The 26,171-nt window shown below is 42.4% G+C and overlaps 1 protein-coding gene and 1 long non-coding RNA gene across 2 annotated transcripts in view; one reads left to right on the plus strand and one right to left on the minus strand.

Moving 5' to 3' along the window:
- Positions 1-1,661: 1,661 nt before the first annotated feature.
- The window catches only part of GAD2 (glutamate decarboxylase 2), an 82,490-nt gene continuing 57,980 nt past the window's right edge, over positions 1,662-26,171 (minus strand). The window contains exons 12-16 of the mRNA XM_058681671.1: positions 21,458-21,536; positions 15,398-15,547; positions 8,502-8,609; positions 7,630-7,719; positions 1,662-5,294 (exon numbers count right to left, since the gene is read on the minus strand). Coding sequence (XP_058537654.1) covers positions 5,121-5,294; positions 7,630-7,719; positions 8,502-8,609; positions 15,398-15,547; positions 21,458-21,536 — 601 coding nt within the window. The 3' untranslated portion in view covers positions 1,662-5,120. The remainder of the gene's footprint in view (positions 5,295-7,629; positions 7,720-8,501; positions 8,610-15,397; positions 15,548-21,457; positions 21,537-26,171) is intronic.
- Positions 7,187-10,072, plus strand: LOC131483485 (uncharacterized). The gene is made up of 2 exons (XR_009247717.1): positions 7,187-7,733; positions 8,804-10,072. It is a non-coding gene; the product is annotated as an uncharacterized LOC131483485 (long non-coding RNA).

Consider the following 26,171-nt stretch of genomic DNA (forward strand, 5'->3'; position numbering starts at 1 on the left):
ATAATTACCAGCATCACTACAAGAACAAGATTGTTGAAAGCTTATTGTGTGCAAAGCATCATGCTAAGTGCCGTACATATGTTTTACTTAACCCACACAAAATCTAATGAAGAAGGCTGTTGTTGTAACAATATCCATGAGATCCTGCTCTCTAGAGCAAGGAGGAATGGAGATTCTTCCCAGGCTGAGGAAATAATGAGAATAAAGGCAGGAATGCACAAAGTGTTCTCTCTTTAGCTCTTGTCTATTGGGTCCCCTATAAGCAATACTGAAATTATCAAGAAACCTTGTCTCTCCTTCCCCTTTATGTCCTCCTCCAGCCCTGCATCTGCTTGAAGTAGTATCTACTTACTTCAGACTAATACCTTTGAGGGCAACTCGAGCCCATAGGGGCAGCCTGGACCTGATGAGGCACATCAGGATATATTCCACCAACTAAATCCCCATGGCTTTCTAGCATTTAACCTCTTAACCCCTAAGAGCGAGCATGGGAGAAAAGCCCTTGAACACATGATACTTCCAAAACTCACAACCCACAGAAGGGCAGAAATAACCAGTATTATACAACAGCTTGCAGTAGCCCATGTGTATAGCATCGTATCATGCTCCTGATTCCTCTGTGCCCCACCTGTCCTGAAAGCTGTGTGGGCCTCACTGGCTTTCCTGGGCCACAGGCCATGGGCTATGGGTTTTGCTATAGAATTAAAAATCAGGGAAATGAGAACATTAACTGAATATTTGCTACTATTATGACAATATTATTCTAGTTTTAGTTGTGATAATTGTCATGACCTTTTTCTAGGAACCCTTTTACAGATTCATATACAAATAATCTGGTGTCAGGAAGGATGTGGGGTAGGGGAATGGTTGAAACAAGATTCAGTCTCTGACTCAGTAAATGTTGAATCTAAGTGAAATCTATATGGGAGTTTATTGTCTCCATTTTTGTATGCATGTGTAATTTTCCATAATAAATGTTTATTTTTTTATTTAAAAAAATTTTAATGTTTTTATTTGTTTTTGAGAGAGAGCATGTGAATGGGGAGGGGCAGAGAGAAAGGGAGACACAGAATCCAAAGCATGCTCCAGGCTCTGAGCTAGAGCCCACAGAGCCCAACACGGGGCTTGAACCCATAAACCATGAGATCATGACCTGAGCTGAAGTCGGATGCTTAACCAACTGGGTCATCCAGGGGCTCCTAAAATGTTTTTTTTTTTTTTTAAAGATTGGATCATGGGGCACCTGGGTGGCTCAGTTGGTTGAGTGACCAACTTTGGTTCAGGTCATGATACCACGGTTCATGAGTTGAAGCCCCAAGTTGGGCTATCTGCTGACAGCTCAGAGCCTGGAGCCTACTTCTGATTCTGTGTCTCCTCTCTCTGTCCCTCCCCTGCTCATACTCTCTCTGTCTCAAAAATAAATAAAGACATTAAAAATTTTAAAAATAAAAAATAAAAAAAGATTGGATCTGATTGAATGATTGAAGCCAAAGCAGTAAAACAACATCCTTCAGAAGCAACAGTAGGAGTCAGAGCTTTTTCCCCAACAAAGACCCACATTCTGAGCTCCGTGACAAGGAAAGGGCCTCTTATTCAGGCAATTCATTAAAAATTAGCTCCACAAAAAGGCAAAACCAGAAATAAGCAACCAAAACTTGAGGTGTGTCCACATTTACACATTTATTTGGGTTTAGAGAGACAACACAGATAAAATACTTAGATCATACACAGGTTTATATTTGGTAAGAAGAACAGGTTGCCACATGTTTATATTTTTTATTTTTTTCTGTCTTGAGTAATGGAGTAATGTTGGGAAGATGGCGATGTCTTCCAGAAACACCAATTGGGAACAGTATTTTGGCACACGTAACTAATAAATACACAGTGTTTGTACTTAGCATTTGAAAACAGGAAAGCACGTGCAAGATGATACCCACCGTTAGGGTCCTTGATTCCCTGTCCTGCTGCTATATTTACACCCGTGCATCCTTTGTCCATATTCTGAGGGGTGGCGCCTGCTCCAAAACCCTGGCAGGGACAATACCTGCAATTTGGAAGGGTTGTGACACTCTATCCACATCGGTTTCTTCTATTTTCAGAGATGAAGTCGAATTCACCTTGCCTTTTGTGAAATCACATAGTTCTCAAAGGAGATTTCTCAGTGGGGAGCTTAGCTGAGGGCATGTTCTCTATTAGAGCTGATGTGGAGGGTGTACAGTTTAGCAGAGAGAGGGAGGGGGAGAGAGTACAGCAATGGATGCAAATGTAGTTCTCATATCAGTACAGCTACCACACGGAAAACGACATATCAATAATATATTGTACAAGCTTTTATAGCAACACATGTTGATTTGCAACACCATACAGTTCAGATCTAAAGTGCGCAACCCCAATCTGAGGTGACGGGACAGTACTATCAATATAAACAAAGGCAACACGATTATACACACAATTGATTTCCTTTCCTTTCCTCACAAGCCTTGTGACAGTACATGAAGTCAATACCATTTATGCATCTCAGATAAAGACATACCACTTTTTTTCAAGTATTTAAAAATAATAAACACAATATTGCTGAATAAAATGAAAATGGCCATGTCAACTCTGATTAAGCTAAAACCAGGCTTTTCTAAAATTTGTAAAGGATGGTCCCCTCTAAAGGCCTTTGGCACTGAGAATTTGAGCTAATGTTCAAAACAACCTTCCTTCCTTATTCCTTCTCTCCCAAGTAGATTACAGACCTACTTTAAAGAATATTTATTAAACTACTGGGACCTATTAGGCTTTCATTTACCTCCTTTTCTGGGTTATGGTTGGCAGGGATTTTACTGCATAGGATTGAGCAAGGCTCCCAGCCAACTTAGGGAAGGATCTGGAAGGGGCAGGGGGTGAGAGAAACAATCTATGGGTAGAAGTTATTTTGCTGGAATTTCATGCACAGGTACAAGTGTTCCTCCTTTTAAATTCTGTCATACTATCAAGTTAAAAAACAGCAGCTTCTGACAGAGAATCCATACCACAAGGTATAAGCATCCTGGGGTTAAGAGGGATCTGTCTAGGGCAGGGCCCTGGACCCCACCATCTTCTCCAAGCAGGACAATGGGTTTGATAGTGACTCTGCCTCTGAGGTAGGACCTTTTGGCCTGAGGCTCAAAATAGGTGGGCAGCTCTGTGCTTAGTCTCAATAGCCGATATCTAGAAAGGAAGGGGATGCATAGCCTAGATGGGGAAGCTTATTCCTTCATGAAATTCTGGGGCACAGGTAAAAGTTTTCTCCTAGTCGTCATAGGGAACCTATTTGCTTCCTAGGCAGGAAAGACCCAAACCTATGTTCGTTTCAAGTATCAATGTTTTTGTATATAATGTGGGAGAAAGAACGTAGGGGCAAGCTCATGCAGATTTCAGATGGTTGGATCTTGTGGTATGTATTATAGGGCATTTCTTTCTTTCTCCCCTTGTACACCTGAGTGTACTGAATACTAATCCGGTCCATATAGAAAGGACGAATGCTTCTAAGTTTCTATCTACAGTCTGCATCTATGAGTCTGCAGTCATCATTCTAGTACTTGGAATCCAACAATCTGTGGCCGCACAAATATCTATGAGAGCTCGTTAGCTCGTGTCTCTCCATCAGGTTTATAGGGGAAGAAGAATGCTTTCAAAATATTATCTTGAATTCTAAAGATCTTACTATTTCTGCATACTCTGGTCACTTTGGATCTTGATGAGAGGCAGATCAAAGAAGGTCTTAAGATGCTGTCTCAAAATCTCAGGTGAGGAGCTCACTTTATGAGAGGAAAATAACCATCCATGGAATAGAAATTAAGTATTCTGGATTTCAGTGATGAGGCCTAGCAGGAGAGAATTTTTGTGGGTAGGAGAGGGGGAGGGAATGGGAATAAGCAATTACCCAGGAGGTAAATGACTCCTCCCCGGACAGTGGCAATATGGTGCCCAGGATGACATCATTGTTCTCACGCAGAGATCTCCTGTCTCAGGGCTGAGTTCAATTTTCTGGGCTCACCACATTTCTAGAGCACGCTTCATTCCTCTTTGCTCAGGCTGATTAGATTTTATTTTTATTTTACCTAATTAATCCAAATGACGTACTAAAAGAATATTGTTTGGGAAGATGCCTCAAGAACTGGCATCAACCTTCTGTTCAAAACAAGCTGAACTGGAAAGCAGAGAACAATTACCCTAGTTTAGCCTAAGATGAAGCTTGGCTTGTCAGGCTTCCTGAGCAGCTCTGCTCGGGGCCAACTGGGTGGAAGACTTAACTAGGAAGAGAATCTTATTGTTGATCTGGTCAGTCATTTTAAAGAACTTGCAATATTCTTTTGTGTTCATTTTGTAATACTAACTTTAGGGATGTGATAAGCCATACCCTAAATAGAAAGAAGGCAAGATACCTTTTAAGAATTTTGTGGGCCTAGGTTTCAAAACAACTTTACTGTTTATTGTGCCTCCATTAAAAGAAAGAGAAAAAAAAAATCTGGCTTAGTTTTTATATCTGCCCCTGCAGTTTGTATAACCCATATAAAATAAAAATCTATATGTTACAAAATAGGATTTCTTTTTAATATATATATTTTCCTTTTGTAAAATTATATGTATTTAAATACATTTGAAATGTCGCTATAGGTAAATTAGAAATTTTTTTTTCTAATACTATGAAAAAGGCAAGAGTTTTTATTGTTAGCATACATTTTATATGTACTTTCTCCTTTTGACTGCACCCCAAAGAACCTTTTATGATTCAGGGGCAATTTGGCACTATTCAATCATACTACTCTGAAGTGAAAATAAAGTTTGATTTGCACACTATATTAAAAGTAAGGGAAGTATTTAAAACAATTTTAAGCTTCTCATTATTGATTAGAACACAGCCTTTTGTCGCTAATTTTTAGAGAGGTATTCTAAACTTAAGAAAGGATTTTTAAAAGGAGCAATGTGGTTTTTTTTGTTTTTGTTTTTTGTTTTTTGATTTTTAAACTGTACTCTACTTTGACACCACAATAGAGAAATAGATTTACTTTGGAACAAACTACAAATACATTCGCACAGTTTGTGACAACTTAATTGTCTACCTAGAGAATTGAAACAGCTCAGTGAGCTAATTATAAATCTTGTCCAAGGCGTTCTATTTCTTCAATCAGGAAGTCAATGTCTTGGTGAGTTGCTGCGGGATTTGAGATGACCATGCGGAAGAAATTGACCTTGTCTCCCAAGGGCTGATAGCTGACCATTGTGGTCCCATACTCCATCATTCTGGCTTTAATCACTGGGGCCACCTGTGGGAGAGACCAGATCAACATAGTGACTCCTGGGGACTCTTCCTTTAGCCAAAGAACCCAATATCAAGTAGCACTTTTAGTTTTTAACTAAATAACTAAACTCATATTTGTTTTCCTTAAGGGAATTGTCTCCAAGTTTTGGGGGGAATCAGGGGACTAGAACAGTTTCATACATCCAAAATCTTGAAGGTGATAAGATGAATAATAAATGATAGGCTCTCAGGTGCTTTCCATGTCAGGTGATTCAAGGCCTGAGACCGCAGGCCCAAAATAGAGTCACTTATGCTGGGCCATTTAACCAAACCCCAGGCTTCGTACCTAACCTACTTGCACTTTCAACTTTCCCCAGAAATATAGTCTGGTCAGAAATATAGCTGGTCAGTCAGGAGTTTTCTGATCAGCACCAATAACGTACTCTGTCACATGGGGCCTCACCATCCCCAGAAGAAAGATGAGGTAATTCACCTAATAAGAGCTTTTTCCCCAAGGGAAGGTGACCTCACCCAAAGTAATTCTTTCTGTTTGTGACTTCCTTGTCCTGCTTTTAAAAATCTCCCCCTTTCTACTTGCCAGAGGGGATGCTGCCTGATTTATGAACTGATTCATAAAGCCAATTAGATCTTTAAAATTTACTCAGTTGAGCTTTTGTTATTTAACAACTTCCTAGTTGCTATTTTGGGAGCATAGGAACAATTGGGTGTTGTTTCCGAGGCTAAATAGTTTAGCAATATGACATTTGGTGGAAGGCTCTTTTTCCCTCAGTATGTGTAAAAACAATGGAAACAAAACATAGTTCAGAGAATGGTTATGGAGAGGTAAGCCTCAATATCAAGTGATGTCTGAAAATAAGCAGACTTTTGAGGCCCTAAAACACTTATTTCTTGATACCCCAAAGCTTTCCCATTTCTTTTCATTCTCCTTTTGCATTTTCTCAGTTTATATTTTGAAATATAGTCCATAATCATGATGAAAATCAGCAGAACCCACAAAGACGTAACATTACAGAAGTGGATCACAGAAAAGATCTTACCACTTGTATGCCAGATTGATGATTACAGAGTTCTCTGACTACTGTGTATGAGATGAAGTTCAAACTCTAGCTCAGCATAAAGATGTTTTGTACCGCAGCTCTGAAGACTCATCTTCCAGTGCTCACCAAAATGAATCTTCAACTCTGACAAAACCTATAGTCAATATCCCTTGAATGTGCCACACACACTTTTCTCCTTTCACACTTGTCCTCAGTCTTACCGTGTCACACTTGTCTTGGCTGAGAGTCCCTTTTCTCTTCCAGGTCACATCCTGCACACACCCCAAGGCTCTACCATAGACCTACAATCACTATGAAGCCTTTCCTGACTCCTCTAGTCCAGTAGCATGTTTTCTCTTTCAATGATCCTTACCCATACATTCTGTCTACAGAATATTTCCTATTGTCCTCTTGCTTATGAGAAAATACATTTCATCTCTGTAATTTCAAAACTGTAAGCTCTGGAGGGCAGACACAGTGTCTTTTACTTCTTTTGTTTACCAGCACAGTACTGTGTACACATTGAGGGCTTCCCAAGTCCTCGCTGATTGTACAGAATAGAATAACAGGGATAGCTATCTAGGAAGAGGAATGCATTTAAATTATGTCTAACCGTGTGCATGATCTATTCACGTATTTTACCATTGGAGTTTATAAAAATTTCTGGTGCCTGATATCTCTTCTGTGCTTATGACTGAGCACGGAAGGTTTCACTTGGTGGGTCAGCCAACTTCGGCAAGGGTTCTCGTTGCATCATGAATGGCAGTAAAGCTAACACCTGATTACTTATTTTAAGGTCTCATAAACTTGCCCTCAGAAAAAAGAAGCAAAAAAAAAATAGGGGGGTTGTTAGGGGGGGCACCTGGGTAGCTCATTAGGTTAAACATCTGACTTCTGCTCAGGTCATGATCTTGCAGTTCATGAATTCAAGCCCCACAATGAACTCTCTGCTGTTAGTGCAGAGCCCGCTTTGGATCCTCTGTCCCACTCTCTCTTTCCCCTTCGTCTGCTTGCATGTGCGCGCGTGCATTTTCTCTGTCTCTCAAAAATAAAGATAAAATTTTTGTTCTAATAATAAAATTTAAAAAAAAGAAAAGAAGCAAATAGGGTAGTTACAAGTCTGGATATGCCAGTTCTGAAAGTCCTGGTTCTGTAGGATTCCTCATGAAGGGGAGTGGGCCTGCACACCAAGGAAGAGGTTGGATTTCTCCTAGAGACATGTGCATGTTAGAGAGATGCCATGCACGTGGAAGGCCCAGTGTACACACCAACGTATATACCAGAGGAGCCTGTATCACTGACCTTTGAGAGGCGGCTCATTCTCTCTTCATTGTCTTCCAGGACACGCAAACTTGGAGGCACGTACCAGAAGCAGACATTTGTGTGCTGAGGCTACAAGGAGGAAAGTAAGATTCACATTCAGCCCATGGTGGCAGTTTAGAAAATTCCAAGGACATTTCAAATCTATTCTGCAACTTCTGAATAGAATTCCTACTTAAAAAAATTTTTTTTTAAATGTTTTATTTTATTTTCGAGACAGAGAGAGACAGAGCATGAGCGGGGGAGGGTTAGAGAGAGAGAGAGTCACAGAATCCGAAGCAGGCTCCAGGCTCTGAGCTGTCAGCACAGAGTCCAACGCGGGGCTCGAACTCCCGGACGGTGAGATCATGACCTGAGCCGAAGTCGGAAGCTCAACCGACTGAGCCACCCAGGCGCCCCAAGAATTCCTACTTTTAAATCCATAACCACTTTTAGAGTGCCTGACGTTCACCACGATATACAGAGTTATTGTTTTGTGAGTGTGATTTCTTACTCCAGCTCAGAACCCCTGCTTCTCCTTTGTAATGGTCCCACTTACCTGGACAGTACATGATTGACACACAAAAAATCAATGATAAGAATTAGAATTGGGGCACCTAGGTGGCTCAGTCAGTCAAGTGTCCAACTCTTAATTTCAGCTCAGTCATAGTCTCATGGTTCAGGAGATGGAGCCCTGCATTGGGCTCTGCGCTGACAGATTCTCTCTCTGTCTCTCTGCCCCTCCCCTGCTTTCTCTTGTGCTCATGCTCGCTCTAAATAGAAACTTTAAATATAAACAAATAAACATTTAAAAACATAAAAAAAGAATTGGAATTGACTAAACTTTTTGAGATCGTAGAGATCAGAATACATACCTTTCCATCAAACACCATTTCATATCCTTCTCGGTTTTTTATGATATTGTATAAATATTCTGCCAGCTCCAAACACTTATCAATATGTGCTTCAAACCCAGTGGTGCCCTGGGTAAGAGAAGAAGAAAGGTTATCGGCAGGGGGCTGAGAAAGGCAGGTAAGCTCTTTGTGGGACAAATCTCACTGGAGACTGAAGGTCTTTCTGTCACTTCCAGCTCAGCTCTGCTCCACACTTTCCTTGCACAAGACTGTTTCCAGAGGCTTTTCTGGTGATTATTTCTCCTTTAGTGTTCTCCCCTCAGGTGTTTTTGTTGCCTTTCATGTCATCTCGGCTCTCCACGGTAGTTTCCTTTTCTTTTGGAGCCCTCATTCTCTAAGCAATTATTTTGATTACTTGAGGGGAAAATTTGCCTCTGTCATTCTGAGGGGTAATTATGGAAGTCATTAATGACAGAGGACTGGGCTATTCTCTTCCTGCGGATAAGAAGCATCATCAGAGACCCCCCCCCCCCCAGCACGCCTGTTTAGCTCCTGACCATCATGAAAATTTACCATTTCCAGACTGCACTTCTGTTCACCAATGTACCCCCATTATGGAACAAATAGGGTAGGTACTCAATGAATATTTGCTGAACAAATGAATGTATTAATCTTAAAGGGCACACAGATGCTTTGTTAGCCTGTCAGTCTGCAAGGCTCATTAGATTTCTCCTTTGGGGACAAATGATTTACATGCTTGTAACAGGCGAACATAATCACAGAGGTCTTTTTAGTTTCCGGCTCTGGAAGCCCAGGATCTGGACTTGTGAAAAACAACACTACAGCCTTGGACTGGTGCTGTTTACCGACCTCAGGACACTTCAGGGAATTACTTTTCAAAATGGCTTTCCTCCTAATCCTTTCAGCATTTATGGAGCACTAATGGAAAGCTTAGACAAACAGCTAATGCTCATCCCAGGAGCACTTAGAACAGGCCAACCAGTGACTAATCCAACATGGAAACTGGAGGAAGAAGCTGCAATGGACATAAGATGGGCCCACATTCCTATTTATAGCCTCATCACCTCAGCTAAAAGGGGGATACAGCATGGCCAGTGACTTGAATGTCTGAAGCATCAAAGAAATCTGATGGGTTCAGAAATCATTTCTGTGGAGATTGCTGCCCTGGTTGATTGGCCACGAGTTTGACTGGTTCCTGATGGCTCAAAGGAAGGGCCCCAAAGCTGAATATTCAGGCCAGAGCCTACACCATGCACTATATGACTCTGTGGTACCAAGGATTCGGGGTTGGTTCGGACTGACCTGGCAGTTTGGGTACACTTGGTAGGTACACTTTGGGTACTCCTAGGTAGGAGGAGGGAAGTTAATTGGTCTCCATACTGGATCCTTTGGACCACTCCAGAGTTGGATTTAAACTTGCATGTATCTGATCCAAGATAATAGCCAGGACCACTAGGACTCATCCTGTCTAGTCACATGGCCTTGGCTAATCTTACTGGTCCCATGGGAATGATGGTGCTTGTCTGATCTCCCATATAGGGACATGGTAAAAGTAAAATGAATACTCTGAACATGAGTTTGATTGTATCACAAAGGCAGTGGGATTATCAGAGACTAGAATGGGAATCTTCTCGCTTTTGCTAGTCTAGGACTTCACTTAAGATGATTAAGGAGTTAACTGATCATCCTTTAGTTGAAAGCTAAAGAGGTACAAGGGGGAGTGACACAGGGAACTCTACTTTGCCCTTAGAAGCCTGGCCTCTCTTGATATTGGATATTTATGGGAAGAAGATCCATGTTTTATTTCCATAGTTTGGAAGGTTTTACGAGATTCTCCAAAATGCATTCATTCATCAAATACATGTTGGGTAGTTGTCACATGCCACACAGCTCTTATTCTGAGGATGACAACAGCACATGGAAAACTTTATCACCATGACCTGGGTTGCTATGAAGGAGGCTGAAGGCTCCGAGGGACACGTCTAAGTGAAAGTCTAGAGACCAGTGTCAGAGTTATGCTGAGGGAGCTTCTGGAGAAAGGTGGTTTTATTTTCTCCCTCGTTGCCTACACACTTAGGATTGGTGTAGACTTATCTGGCTGAAGTGGACACTCCACAAGGGCACAGACTGGTGTTTCCTTTGTTCACTACAGTCTCCGTCATACCAGCAGGGTTGGCATACATTAGGGGTTCAATGCACACTGGTTGAATGGGTGGATGAATGAATGGAGGTGTAACTTTTACTCCCTGGGGCGGTGTTTTGACACAGTATGTTCTGAGGAACCATCTGTATCAGCACCAGATCAACTGTGTTATTAATGTAGATTCTCGGGTCCCACCCCAGACCCCCAAGTTGGTATTTTAGGAAGATGAACACCGCGTATATCCACTTCTTCAGTGATGCCACTGTCTACCAGCGTTCAGCTACTGCAGCTGTGTTGTCTCCAGGGCCTGACACCATCAGTGCTGCTCACGAGTCTTCTCTGCTTCTCGAAACCCTCATCTAATGCTCTCAGGCCCCAGAAATGCGGGTCTGCAATAATGATTGAATCCCTTGCTACCATCTCCATTTCTATGGCTGCCCCCCTACCTAGGCCCTCTTTTTACCTGGATGGTAGCTCCCTAATTACCCTTCCATAAACCTGGACTCTCCACTAGCATCAGAGTATGCAGGAGAGCTCCTGCTAGACCTGCATCCCACGGTGTCCTCCCAGCTCCACTGGCTGAAATTCTATGTATTCTACCTGTCCTGCTCTAGACCCATCTTTTTTTAAAAAAAATTCTTTTTAAGTTTATTTATGTGTTCTAGAGAGAGTGAGAGCAAAAGGGGAGGGGCAGAGAGAGAGGGAGAGAAAGCAACAATCCCAAGAAAACTCCACAAGACAGGGGTAGAGCCCCATGCAGGGCTCAAACTCATGAACTGTGAGATCATGACCTGAGCAGAAATCAAGAGTTGGACACTTAACCAACTGAGCCACCCAGGTGCCCCTTGAAGGTGACCTCTTAAAACATCATTCTTGGCTCTCAAACTCGGGATGGGCTCCCCATCCTCAAACTTTTGGGGAGGTGCATCTAGGTTTCTTTTACAACCAGTTATATTCTGTCTTATGTGATGCTTATCTGTGCATTCATCTTATATCATCTGAAAATTGTGTCCCCTTCATCCCATCCAGGATCAGGCACAAAAACAGATGCTCATTATCTAATGTATTAAAATAAGTTAATATTTTAAGAGAAAATGAACATTCATTCAGTCACTCAGCAAAGAGTGTGCCAGGCATCAATTTCCCTTTAATAGTTTTCTCCTGGTATTTTTTTTTTTTTTCTCAGCCATTTGTCAGTCCCTTTGTTATCTACATTTTCAATGAGGGAGGCCAATCACAGAAAACTATAGGGAAACCTGCTAATTTGCATAATTTGCATAACTATATACAAACAGATTTACTGTGAAAACTAGGTAGTTATATATTACACCATCCTTGCAGGCCTAAAATTAAGGTTTGTTCACCTATCTTCCTTCCTTCCTTCCTTCCTTTCTTCCTTCCTTCCTTCCTTCCTTCTTTCCTTCCTTCCTTCCTCTCCATATCTATCTATCTGAGTTTTTAAAACAGTTTTTTAAGTTTATTTCTTTACAGAGAGAGCGCTCTTGCAAGCCAGTGCGGAGGGGCAGAGAGAGAGGGAGAGAGTGAGAGAGAGAGAGAGAGAGAGAGAGAGAATCCCAAGCAGGCTCTGCACTGTCAGCGCAGAGCCCGACGCAGGGCTCGATCTCATGAACTGTGAGATCATGACCTGAGCTGAAACCAAGAGTCGGCTGCTCAACTGATAGAGTCACCCATGCACCCCGATCTACACTGAGTTTTAACCACGATGGAAATTTGTGACATCCGGAAAATAATCATCAAGTCTTAGCATTCTCTAATTAAATTGCAGACAAAATGAAAGGTCTACTCAGTAAGAACAGAGTTGAGGGCAGGTGGGGGCCTCTGCTTATGACAGGCTTAGGTATCTGTCTAGAATGCCTCCTAGCATTCATATCAAGAGGCTCATTCTTTTTTTTTTTTTTTTTTTCATACAGTTGCTCTTATCAATTATCTTGGACTTAATCTGACGCTGTCATCAGTGCATTTAGCTCCACCAGTCATTAACAGATTAAGCAATATTTATATTTAGGTTAGTATTTTTCCTGTGGTTTGTATTGCTAAGGAGAAAAATACGGGTTTACCTTACTATGGGTATTCTCCAGGTATATCTGATAACAGAGGATTTACTGATTAACGTTAGCTCCTCCTCAGTCTTGTTTTTTCATTCCTGAGGGGATTCAAGATCAAGTCATCGCCAACTCTTTCACAGTTCTTTTTTTTTTTTTTTTTTAATTTTTTTTTTTTTCAACGTTTTTTATTTATTTTTGGGACAGAGAGAGAGACAGAGCATGAACGGGGGAGGGGCAGAGAGAGAGGGAGACACCGAGTCGGAAACAGGCTCCAGGCTCCGAGCCATCAGCCCAGAGCCTGATGCGGGGCTCGAACTCACGGACCGCGAGATCGTGACCTGGCTGAAGTCGGACGCTTAACCGACTGCGCCACCCAGGCGCCCCTCTTTCACAGTTCTTATTAGGACAGGAAGACTTCTCCTTCCCTGGCTGGCATCACTAGAGAGATGGGGATGTGGGAGGGTGCTTACCCGCACCTCTCATCTGGATTGTAGGACTGATCTTATGACTTTTATAATTATTATCATCTCATTTTGCAAAATGTGCAGCTTTAAGTTGAAAAGCAAATGGACGTTTTTGCCATTTACGTGTCTAGATACTTAAGGTTTTGCGTGAGAAATTAAAGGAATATGTATCCATAAATTATGTGGCTGCTGGGATTGTTCTTTTTTCCTTTTTTATTCCCTCCTCTGGTGCCTTTATTTCAGCACGTTAGAAACTGGATCCTCTGCCTATTTCAGGCTTCAGTTGTTGCTGTTGTTTAATTCACACCTGATGTCCTCCAAGTTATTTCTCTTATAACCAACCGCTGCCCCATGCTGGCGAGGAGGCTTCAGATGGAAGAGAGCAGCGGGAACTGATGAACCATGAGAGGAACATTTTTGTGTAAATATAGCTAATGATCATCATCTTAATAGAAACGCCGCAGGAAAAGGGGACAAGAAGGATGATACTGAACAATATTTAGAGCTCAGGCTTTCCTCAACTACCTAGCTGATATTTATGTTCATCATTTTTGATTCCCACCAATCAAGGAAATGAAAAATCTACTCATGTTAAAACAATTTGAGAGTATGCCAATAATTCCTTTTCTTTCTTTCTTTCTCTTTCTTTCTTTCTTTCTTTCTTTCTTCTTTCTCTCTTTCTTTCTTTCTTTCTTTTTTGCCAAATGCAAGTGTCTTTGCCAACAGAAGGAGTCTCGTTTGGGTGGTGGGGACCAAGTAAGTGTCTTTGTCAGGCTCTCATCTTTCAAGAGAGGAAGGGGCCCCTGCCCGGCTCAAGGGATGGAAGCCCACCCCTCATACCATGTTTATGAGGTAACGACTGCAGGCAGCTGCTGGATGGATACTTAGCAACACACTTAGAGGAAATTCAGTGAGAGCAAACACTATTACAGAGGCTTGTCTGAAGAATATGTAGCCCAGCCATCCCTGGAAACCACGTAAGAATTATTTCTGCATTAAGTGAGACCATCTTTCTACTGCCTTTTTTCCTGGATGAATTTAGAGAAGATTCCATAAAATGGCTGTTGACTGCATTATTTCACTCCCAACCCTCCTTATTTTCTTGTTAGCTATCCACCTCTTTAACTGCTCAAGGCATTCAGTTTTACTTAGAAACATCTTGTAAAGAACAGCACATGGAACTTGTTGCCATAGACATGGTTCCTCTTCACACGGACCCAGGGAAGGGCACATTCTCGGGTCTTACCCTGGCAGGTCTCACTCCTGCTGACCGAGTTATTTCTGTGTCCCCTGGGATTGAACTGCCACCTGCTTGTGCAGGCTCCTGAGAAAGCTCACAGCTAACTCTTGGGGACCCTCTCCCAAATATACAGGACCTCAGGGAGTGCCAGCCTTCCTCTAAACTCTCCTTTTCTTGTTTCCTTTGTCAAGGTTCCCTCGTGCACCCTTTCGGTTAGTTGGGTTTTTCTAGCAGTTGGGTTTTTCTGGCATGTCCAGCTGCTCTGACCATTGCCTCCTGTGAGAGGTAAATGAAACCAGGTGGGAAGTTACTGATGTGTGACATTGAAATTAGGAATCTGGCCAAAATTAAAAATAAAATATTGGACCTTTCCGTCCCGCTTACATTTCAGCAACCAGGTATGCTCTTTGAAAGGGCAGCAATTAGGTCCAGCCAGTACCGTATTCCCTTACTTACAGAGTCTCTGTCCCTGAGAGGAGTGATCATCTATATTTAAATGCTGGGGTCAACAGAGAAGCTGAACAAATGGAGGTTACTGGGTAGTTCCAGAGTTTAAAAAAAGCTTTATCTCGAGAGGTTATCCCTTAAAATGTCAAAAGAAAGCTATCACGGTGGGGTTTTGACTTTTCACTTTTGTCCTCCAAACAAAAAGAAGGCACCAACCACCCTGAGGGATCAATCACTGGGTAAAAACCAAGAGCTAAGAGCCAACAACAACAAAACAACAATAACAAAACACCTCTTAAAAATCCAGATGTCCTGCCGTATAAAGCAGCCTGGATTTGTTTTCTAGATGAGTGAGCGTTACAAGCAATTTGGCTTATGTTCTTGCCCGTGCAGAAGGCAGATATCTAGAAACAGGATTAAAGAAACTTAATCGTGGGTAATCTGCAATTTGGAAATCAGTTTTTAATCTCATAATAAGGGTCACCAGATATAGTTTCTGTCTTTAGTCGATATGCAGCGGATCTACACATGCTCACCTTTGCCCTCCACATTAGCCATAATTTAAAAACATCGACATGGCGTCCGCACTGTAAGGCCTTGTCTCCAGTGTCGTAGGACAGGTCGTAGTGTTTATCTTGCTGGAAAAGGTAGGAAGCATGCATCTGGTTGCAACTCTGCATCAACCCCTAGAAGAGAAGGGAAAATTTAGGAAACTCTACTGACTTGGTCAGGTATTCCATCAGATTTATATTGTGGTGAAAAGTATTAAGAAAAAAACTTGCGGAAGATGGCGGCATAGGAGGACGCTGGGCTCACCGCATCCTGCTGGTCACTTAGATTCCACCCACACCTGCCTAAATAACCCAGAAAACTGCCAGAAGACTGCAGAACGGATTCTCTGGAGCCAAGCGCAGACGAGAGGCCCACGGAAGAGGGTAGGAAGAGCGGAGAGGCAGAGCGCACTACACGGACTGGTGGGAGGGAGCTGGGGCGGAGGGGCAGCCCACCAGCCAAGCAGAGCCCCCCCGAGTCTGGCTTGCAAAAGCGGAGGGGCCGGACGGAGTGTGTTCTGACAGCAAGCGAGACTTAACATCTGGGAGGTTATAAATTAACAGCTCTGCTTGGAGAATGGGAGGGCTGGAGGACAATGGGAGGGAAAGTTGTTGACCCCGGAATGACAGAGGTCAGCTTGGCGGGGAACAAAGGTGCTCGCCAGCGCCATCTCCCTCGCCCATCCCCCAGCCAAAATCCCAAAGGGAACCAGTTCCTGCTGGGGAACTTGCTTGCACCGCGAAAACACCCAACGCTGTGCTTCTGCGGACCCATCCCTCTGGCGGCACGTCTGACTCCCTCCCGGTGCCGCAGGGCCCCTCCGGAAGCAGATCACCGAAGGAGAAGTGAGCTGAGCCTGCCCCTCCCGCCCCTGTGCACCTTGCCCATCCACCCCAGCTAATACGCCAGATCCCCAGCACCACAAGCCTGGCAGTGTGCAAGTAGCCCAGATGGGCCACGCCACCCCACAGTGAATCCCGCCCCTAGGAGAGGGGAAGAGAAGGCACACACCAGTCTGACTGTGGCCCCAGCGGTGGGCTGGGGGCAGAATTCAGGTCTGACTACACCCCGCCCACCAACGCAAGTTATTCAAGGCAGCACAGGGTAAGTGCCCCATAGTTCCACACCACTCCAGGGACTATCCAAAATGACAAAACGGAAGAATTCCTCTCAAAACAATCTCCAGGAAATAACGACAGCTAACGAACTGATCAAAAAGGATTTAAACAATATAACAGAAAGTGAATTTAGAATAATAGTCATAAAATTAATCGCTGGGCTTGAAAACAGTATAGAGGACAGCAGAGAATCTCTTGCTACAGAGATCAAGGGACTAAGGAACAGTCAGAAGGAGCTAAAAAATGCTATAAATGAACTACAAAATAAAATGGAGACAACCACAGCTTGGATTGAAGAGGCAGAGGAGAGAATAGGTGAACTGGAAGATAAAATTATGGAAAAAGAGGAAGCTGAGAAAAAGAGAGAAAAAAAAATCCAGGAGTATGAGGGGAAAATTAGAGAACTAAGTGATGTACTAAAGAGAAATAATCTACGCATAATTGGTATCCCAGAGGAGGAAGAGAGAGGGAAAGGTGCTGAAGGTGTACTTGAAGAAATAATAGCTGAGAACTTCCCTGATCTGGGGAAGGAAAAAGGCATTGAAATCCAAGAGGCACAGAGAACTCCCTTCAGACGTAACTTGAATCGATCTTCTGCATGACATATCATAGTGAAACTGGCAAAATACAAGGATAAAGAGAAAATTCTGAAAGCAGCTAGAGATAAACGTGCTCTAACATATAAAGGAAGACCTATAAGACTCGTGACCGATCTCTCTACTGAAACTTGGCAGGCCAGAAAGGAATGGCAGGAGATCTTCAATGTGATCAACAGAAAAAAGATGCAGCTGAGAATCCTTTATCCAGCAAGTCTGTCATTTAGAATAGAAGGAGAGATAAAGGTCTTCCCAAACAAACAGAAACTGAAGGAATTCATCACCACTAAACCAGCCCTACAACAGATCTTAAGGGGGATCCTGTGAGACAAAGTACCAGAGACATCGCTATAAGCATGAAACCTATGGACATCACAATGACGCTAAACCCATATCTTTCTATAATAACACTGAGTGTATATGGACTAAATGTGCCAACCAAAAGACATAGGGTATCAGAATGGATAAAAAGACAAGACCCATCTATTTGCTGTCTACAAGAGACTCATTTTAGACCTGAGGACACCTTCAGATTGAGAGTGAGGGGATGGAGAACTATTTATCATGCTACTGGAAGTCAAAAGAAAGCTGGAGTAGCCATGCTTATATCAGACAAACTAGACTTTAAAGGCTGTAACAAGAGATGAAGAAGGGCATTATATAATAATCACAGGGTCTATCCATCAGGAAGAGCTAACAATTATAAACGTCTATGTGCTGAATATGGGAGCCCCCAAATATATAAAACAACTACTCACAAACATAAGCAACCTTATTGATAAGAATGTGGTAATTTCAGGGGACTTTAAGAAAAAAATTTGCAAGGGACACTGAATTTCCTGGAGAAAGAAAGCAATAAGAATCAAATTTTTTAGATGGGGCCAATATCCAGACAGGATGAGCTGTTGGGATAGGTAAACCCTGTGGGATAAATGGCTCACGGTCAAATGTAACTTCAGGTTAACAACAGTGAAATATATGCTTTTACTCTCCTTTTTACAAGAATGCATTTATTCAAAAACAATCATAATCAGAGTATAATGTTCATTCTTTGAGGAATATCCTGATGTTTTGGTTTTATTGTAATTAAAATACTTTAGAAACTTTTGTTTTGTAAAATACTAATAGTGTGATTATTCTAGTGTTTCATTTACACTTAGTTCAGGTACTTTATCCTCTGGCTGTTATGGTTTGAATTCTCTTTGGAAGTCATAGCTTTTAAGACAGCTTATTGTTATTTTTACATGCTGAAATCTAAAAAAATAAAGACATCATTATTCTGAGATGTCTTAAATAACCAATCTTTGAAATGCCATATTCCCCTCTCAAGAGTGGTTAGAGCTTCAGTACTGTATTTTTAAAAAATGTTCATTCATATATTTTGTATTCATGCAAGAGAGAATGGGAGTAAGAGGGGCACGGGGGTAGGGGCAGAGAGAGAGGGAGAGAGAGAATCCCAAGTAGGCTCCACACTCAGCTTCTTAGAGCTTGATACGGGGCACAGTCTCATGAACTGTGAGATCATGACCTGAGCTGAAATCAAGAGTGGCCTGAGCCACCCAGATGCCCCGAGGTCGTATGTTTTGAAAGAACCACTAGAAGCTGGTCCTCTCTACCCACCGTTCCACACTTTGGGGTGGTCTCCCTTAGGACTGGTACACCTTTTTGTGAGCTTGCATGCCGAGTTTCTGTGACCATGAAACAAAATGGAGTCACCTGTTGCAACTTTCAATTTTATTGGCCTTCAAGTGAATTTTCTTTTTCAAATCCAATGTCATTTTACCACTCTATTACAATTATTTAATTTCCCTCACCCTCAAAAGAATAACAATGAATTTCACTGCAAAAGGAGCCCGAACTATAGGGTTGAGACCAGTTTTATTGCCTACCATCTGGTCTTTCAGGGTCTCCTTACAATTTTAGTTGTGTTACATTTTGTGTTAGTTTGGATAAATTCTTTGTTAAAGAACTCTCACTTCTAACTTTAACTAGATGATCACATTTTCGTCTTTTCTTTACTTGCCATGAGTCACAAGAGAAAAAAAAGCCAAACGTTCTGTAAAAACACAATTGTACTATAGATAATGAAAGAGTCAGAGGCTTCCTGTGGCTCGTGACAAATTAAAACGTGGTGGGGTTTCTGGTGAGGAGACCAGCAATGCTGCTTTAGTCAGAGAGCATGATTCATTCACTGTTCTTTGGAATAGTTCGGTCACTTTGCCACCCATGTTCCATACTAAACTTCTGGTGCTGAGGCTAATTAATTATCATTGGCAATGAAATATCCCATTGTAACTACCACAAGCAATAGAGTATAAAAATGCAGTAATGGAGTGCCAGTACTTGGGATTCTCTCTTTCTCTCTCTCTCTCCCCCTGTCTCCTTCCCTCCCTCCTCCCCGTCTCAAAAATAAATAAATAAACATTAAAAGAAACCAAAACACATGACCTCTTAAAGGTTGGCCAGCACCAGTCTCATTGCACAAAGGGATAAGTAAACGTGACATTTTTCACATAAAGGGCCTTGATAATATCCTGATTCCAAGCCATTAAAAAGTTATAGACCATTATGTCGTAAACTGTTTTAAGTAGGCTCCGCACCCAGCATGGAGCCCAACATGGGGCTTGAACTCAGGACCCTGAGATCAAGACCTGAGCTGAGATCAAGAGTCAATGCTTAACCAACTGAGCCACCCAGTCACCTCTGTTACAAACAATTTTAAATATAGTAATAGTTGCTGTGCTATAAAATAGTTGTAAAAGAAATTCCCATGGTCAAATAAATTTAGGAAACTCTACTTGATAAATTCCTTCTTTAAAGATATTTGCAATATATATCCGCCTATGAAAGGCTCTGGTATGCCCCGAAGTAATGAATCTTGCTTTTAACTCTTCAATTTAAAATATCCCAAGTTTTTAAAATCTTTTTTATTTTTATTTAAATTTTTATTTAATGTTTATTTATTTTTGAGAGAGAGAGAGAGAGAGGAGAGAGAGAGAGAGAGAGAGAATATGAGCAAGGGAGGGGCAGAGAGAGAGGGAGACACAGAATCTAAAGCAGACTCCAGGCTCTGACTTGTCAACACAGAGCCTGATGCGGGGCTCAAACTCATAAACGGTGAGATCATGACCTGAGTCGAAGTCAGACGCTTAACCAACTGAGTCACCCAGGCACCCCTAAAATATCCCAAGTTTTGTAAGCCCAGAGCTCCCTTATCACAGAATACTTAATACGGTCTTATACAATGTCCTTATTCCTTATATCTCAATAAGGAACATGCTGTCAGAGCATCATAAACTCTTGGATTTGGAAGGGATCCTAGGGGTTTTATTCTGTTCTTTTTCAATAAAGGAATCTTTTCTCTCCCTTTACTAATAAGCGTCTGTCCAATCTCCAGTCACTTACCCCCGGTGGTGAATTTATTCCTATGCAAAGCATTCACTACCTCGGAGGAAGCTTAATTTTTAGAAAAGCTTTCCTTTTATTGACCAGAAGTCAGAACTTCAATCATGGCATATTCTGATTGTGCCATCAAATCACTCCATCCAGTGCTACAGACCTAGTTCCCTGAAGAAACCGAATCTCTTCCACTTGAGTCCTTTAAACTGTGAAGGATGCCATCTTCTCAGTCTTTTAAGTTTCTTTTTCTTTTTAGCTTAAACATCCTTGCTTATTTCAACCACATCTGTCACAGGTTCACCAATTGTTGCCCACCATTCAAACCCTAGCTTGGTGGGGTCCCATATGCAATTTGGCACTGACCTAAGCAAATGGCTTCAGGCATGGTTTATCTAGAGGACAGTGGGAGACTACCACCTTTCTCATCCTGGAACTCTACTTCTTTTTTTTTTTTTTTTAACATTTCATTTAATTTATTTTTTAAATTTACATCCAAGTTAGTTAGCATGTAGTGCAACAATGAGTTCCTTAATGCCCCTTACCCGTTTAGCCCATCCCTCCCCACAACCCCTTCAGTAACCTTCTGTTTGTGCGACTCCACTTCTTTTAGACCCATTCCTTTTTTTTGAATGCTAAGTTTCTCTTGATGCATTGTTGAGCCTGCCAAGTACAACCTAACATTCTATGCCTTTTTTCACAAGTACAATTTAGCCATGTATGAAACATACCTGTCTTGTAGACTCAAACTATGACCGTCCTATACTTGGACATAAGAGGACCTCATAATCATCCTTGTTAACAATTTGCCCTTTTTGGAGATGGCTCGCTGTTCCAGGCTGTCAAATCGTCCCGTATTCTGATTCTGTTACTACACACATTTATTCTACTGAACTCCATGGATGGACTGGGCCATGAGTCAGGGAAGACATACCTCTTCTCTAACCAGGAGAGCAGAGCACTGTAAGGGGACGCCCATCATCTTGTGTGGGTTCCATGTCACAGAGTTGGCCCTAAAGGAAAGAAATGAAGTTAAGAGGGTGGCACCCATGGCAGACTCAGACTACAAGGTCCCGTGCTGGGACAACAGAGCTTCAGTGTTCTTAGCACTGTTTCTCAGACTCCCAGATGACACTAACTTTATAAAACAAGAAGTGGGCTCTTAAATCTACAACTTTTTCTTTGTCTACAAAGAGAATAGGCGAGGGTCGGCATCTTCACGCGGTGCCCCCTTAGCTTCCATGCAGTAATTCAGCCAGCCTCCCTGTGGTCCCCTTTGAGGGACTGGGATCACCCAGTCCAGGGTCCTGCCTTTGGCCATCAAGGAGCAGAGCACCATGCAGGTGAAGGGCTGTCCTTGTGTGCCTCCACTGTTCATGTTTCTGACACTACCACAGTGGCTCATTTCACTGCTTAATTTTGTTCTCACTCAGCTTCTCCTTCTTCCTTTTCAATTGATCATGACGTTTCTCCCAAATTTCCCTTCACAACAGCTTCTAGCTCATCCATTTCCATCTCTTCTCTAACCCACAGACATCCTTCTGGACCACAGGTGGGATATGCTATAGCCCCTACAGCAGTTTTCAATCTATTTTGTCCTGACACACTTGAGAAATACAATGCTCTCCCATCAGCGATTGCCAGGTATTTATGCTATCTGAAAAGTCTAAAGCATAGTTCTGGGTCAGATGATGATAATAATGATAATAAATAATAATAATAATGCCCTCAAGGGTGAGCCCAGGCCACGTGTTCTGTCTTGTGTTCTTTCACTTTTCCATACCCATTTTCTTCACAACAGACTATTTTATTTTCATTCTCAGAAAACTCTATACTCACGCTCCTGGGTCTCCTTAATACCATTTCCTCTTTTTGGAATGTCATCTCTCTTTGCTTCACTTGGTTAAATCTTACTTATTCTCTAAGGCTCAGATCAAGTGTTATTATCTCTGCAGCCTTCTTCAAGTTCATTCAACTTCTCTCCCTCACTCTCTCTGGACTACTCAACTAGCTCTTCCCCCAGCTCCAGGGAAAGCAGCAGTTCCCTCCATGAATGAGTTCCCATTGCAAGGTGAGCCTCTATGCATGTCTTCTGAGAGCCTGAGGGATCCTTGGGGTGGAGAATCATGAGTGTGACCCCGGTATGAAGAGACTCACAGCAGGAGGGAAAGGAGAACAGCCATGGCAGCTGCCTCCGGAGTGTGGGAAATTACTTCCCCTCCTCTGAGGGAACAAAAGACTTGGGTTCACCCTCCTCTCAGCTCTCAAGGTGCAAGAACACTGGGAAGAAATGAGAAGCTGGGACAGTCTCATTCGTTTACCTGATGAATGGTGGGCGTCAGCCGGCCAGTCGGAGAACGCCTACTGGCCTGGGGATCTCATCTGAATCAGTGAATAGGCCCAGCTCATCTTCTGATACATGGTAAACATTAAATAAGGTTGGCTTTTGCTATCAGTTTCAATTCTATCATTTCCACGCTTGGTGACATGAAGCATATATATATATACTGCTTCTATAATATTCTACAGCTATATGACTAATCCTGATGAAACTCAGCTTTGTTAATAATGACACCTGATGGAGAAGAAAATAGCTGTTCTCCATTTCTCTGACTGGAGGTGTTTGTTTCTATGCAGTGGCCAACTTGTCTTTTTAGAGTAGAAGCTGCTGAGGTTCACAACTGCCTGTCACTGAGTCTCCTGTCTTTCCTCTCTCTCAGTGGGGCTGCCTCACAAACATGGCAAAAAGCTGCACACAGTGATTCAGTGATGTGCCGTTAGTTTATTTGAGAAATGTTGGCAATTTATGAAAAACAGCCTCAGGTTCATTTCAAAGTGTTTGCTGTGAGACTCAGTTATGTGGCTTCTGTGATTTACTTTAAGTTAGAAAAAATGAATCCCTTAGGGCTGTCTTAAGACATATCCTTGTGCCCTCATTTGCGCCTCAAACTCAGAAGACCCCACACGAACTCATTAACTTACCCCCTCCTCATCCTTCTAGATCTATCCTTTCTTGTGTGTTCTGTGCCTCAGTGCCTCACACTGTCTTCCTCCCACACATCCAGCTCTCAAACCTCAGTGTTTTAGTATCATTTTCTTTTTCCTGCTCTCATGACATCACCCCTTGCAGCTTTATTTAAATAATAGTAATAATAATAATCATAATCTCTGTATAAAGTGTTTTATTCTTTAGTCCTTGGTGCTAGATTTTGTTGTAATTTTTAAGGAAGATGTTTCAAGATGCCAGCTTGGTCAAAGATATCTACAAAAAAAAATGTCCCCCATACCTTTTGACATATTATGCAAGACTGTAAAATCTGCCAAGGTGGAAAGTCTCTAGAATTTCTTAAAGTATTGGAAAGTAAGGCAAAAGGAAGTATTACGTACAGACAGTGTTTAAGCATTCTGTAATGTACAATGCTTTTCGTGTAATTAGATATATATATATATATATATATATATATATACACACACACACACACACACACACACACACACACACATACAGTGTTTCAGAAGCAAGGGAGGTAAACAGAAGTCCTTGTTCTTTAAATTACACTTGGTCCTGGGGCGCCTGGGTGGCTCAGTCGGTTAAGTATCTGACTCTTAATCTCAGGTTAGGTCATGATCTCACAGTTTGTGAGTTCAAGCCCTGCATCTGGTTCTGTGCTGATGGCACAGGGCCTGCTTAGGGTTCTGTCTCTCCCTCTTTCTTTGCCCCTCTCCTACTTGCTCTCGAAAGAAAGAAAGAAAGAAAGAAAGAAAGAAAGAAAGAAAGAATGCAGGAAGGAAAAAGAAAGTTTAAAGAAATAAGAACCAAAAACTTAAAGAAAAAATCACACTTGGTCCCATAGACGAGCAAGTCTCTGTGAATAGTTTGTCCTTTTTGGTGGAAGCGACACTCCTGGGTTCATCCTCTCATTTCCCTCCCTGCTGCTACTGCCCCAGTTTGCACCCTTAGCTTCTCTTACCTCCGCTACCACTTCTCACCTGGACATTCCCAAAAGCTCAATGGTTTCCATCTCCTCCCAAATCCAGAGCTGTCTTTCCAAACGGCAGGTGAGATAATCCGCCTCGTCTCCTCAAACCCCTCCATGGGTTTCATTTTTGAAAGCCACAGTAGGGGCTTTCATTTTTGTGCCCCCAACCTTTGAAATCCAAGGCTCTCCATGTGAAATAGTGGCTCCTACAGCAGTGATTCTCAGCTCGGGGATTTCTGTTGATCCTGACATGGCCCAGGAGGCAAGTTCTCCACCGAGACTCCCTGGGCAGGACTTGTGGACATTCCACGAGCTTACTAGTCACTTCCATGAGTCCAAGGCTCCAACCAAACTTATCTGGACTTCCTCCAAGGACTCTTTCCAACCTCCATGTCCTAGCTAGCTCTTCACCTTGAATGCCCTTCTTCCACTTCCATCTCATGAAGCGCCAATGCCCACCCCTGTGCGAAGCCTTCCTTTAATAACCCTGTTGAGTAGGAATCATTCCTTTCTCTGTGCTTGCCAAGCAGCTCGCTTGTCTGTCTCTTGAGCCTTTACTTCCTCTGCCTTGAATTTTAATCCATTATTGACTGTCACTCTTCCCTACTAGATTCTAAACCCTTTGAAAACAGGCTTCACACCACGTTGGTCTTTGTTCTCTCACTGTGCCTTGCATATGGCAGAGGTTTAGTAGCTACTGAATTGAGTTTCTAAATAGCTCTCGGGGCAGGGGTGAGGGCAATAATTGGTGATATGGTAGAAGGCATGCCAGGACCTCCAGCTGGGCTGGAAAACCTGGAGAGTGGGCCACCACAAAGGGTTATCACAGGTAAGCAGCAACCTGCTGTGGGGAGGGATTAAAGGAGTCAGTTTACATCACACAGAAGCATACTTTGGAGTATTAGGGCTTTTGGCAAGCCCTCTCAGCTATGACATCTCTAGAAAATTTGACAGAGTTAGTGAGGAAGAAGGTTGCTTTCTGAGAATTTGGTAGGCACTCCAAGGGAAGCCAGGCAGGCTCTGGTTACATGTGCCATTTTGTTATAAGGATGTCATAGGGGACCCTGTGACCACTGGGGAACCTCTTGATCTGGAGACAAGAATTGTCCATGGATTCCCTCCACTTTAGAGTGAATCTTTGAGAAAATGTATACTCCCAAATGAGGCAAATTTCTTTCTTCATCTTAAGCCCATACACATTATGCCCAGGGCTTTCCACTGGCCCTACAACCTTATTTGCCAAAGATAGTGTGCCTTTTGCTAATAAGTCAGCAAGATGGATGCTCTCAGGTAGACAGGTGGCAGTCCCTCATTTTTTGGGACTTCATATTTCGCTATCCCACTTAGTAGATTTAGTTATAATACCGTTTCAAGAACTATGGCCATTGGAACAGACTCTATGTTCCACAGTGAATGTTCTAAGCTTTGCTCTCAAATAATAGTCTTTAGTACAAAAGTGTGTGGGTGTTTATTTTTCCCAGGTTCAGGGTAAGTAATTTAGTGAGCTTTTAAGTCATCATTGGCGGAGGACGCTCCGTGACTCTCAGCACTTGGGAGTCCCAGGTGTATTAAAGGTACAATAATAGACGCTTACTTTTTGTGCTAGAGAGAAAGAAACTCAAAGAAGAGAGAAGTACTGTGTACAGGCCACCTCTCTCAAAAGCACGA

Source organism: Neofelis nebulosa, chromosome 8, assembly GCF_028018385.1.
Source record: "Neofelis nebulosa isolate mNeoNeb1 chromosome 8, mNeoNeb1.pri, whole genome shotgun sequence".
Lineage (NCBI taxonomy): Eukaryota > Metazoa > Chordata > Mammalia > Carnivora > Felidae > Neofelis > Neofelis nebulosa.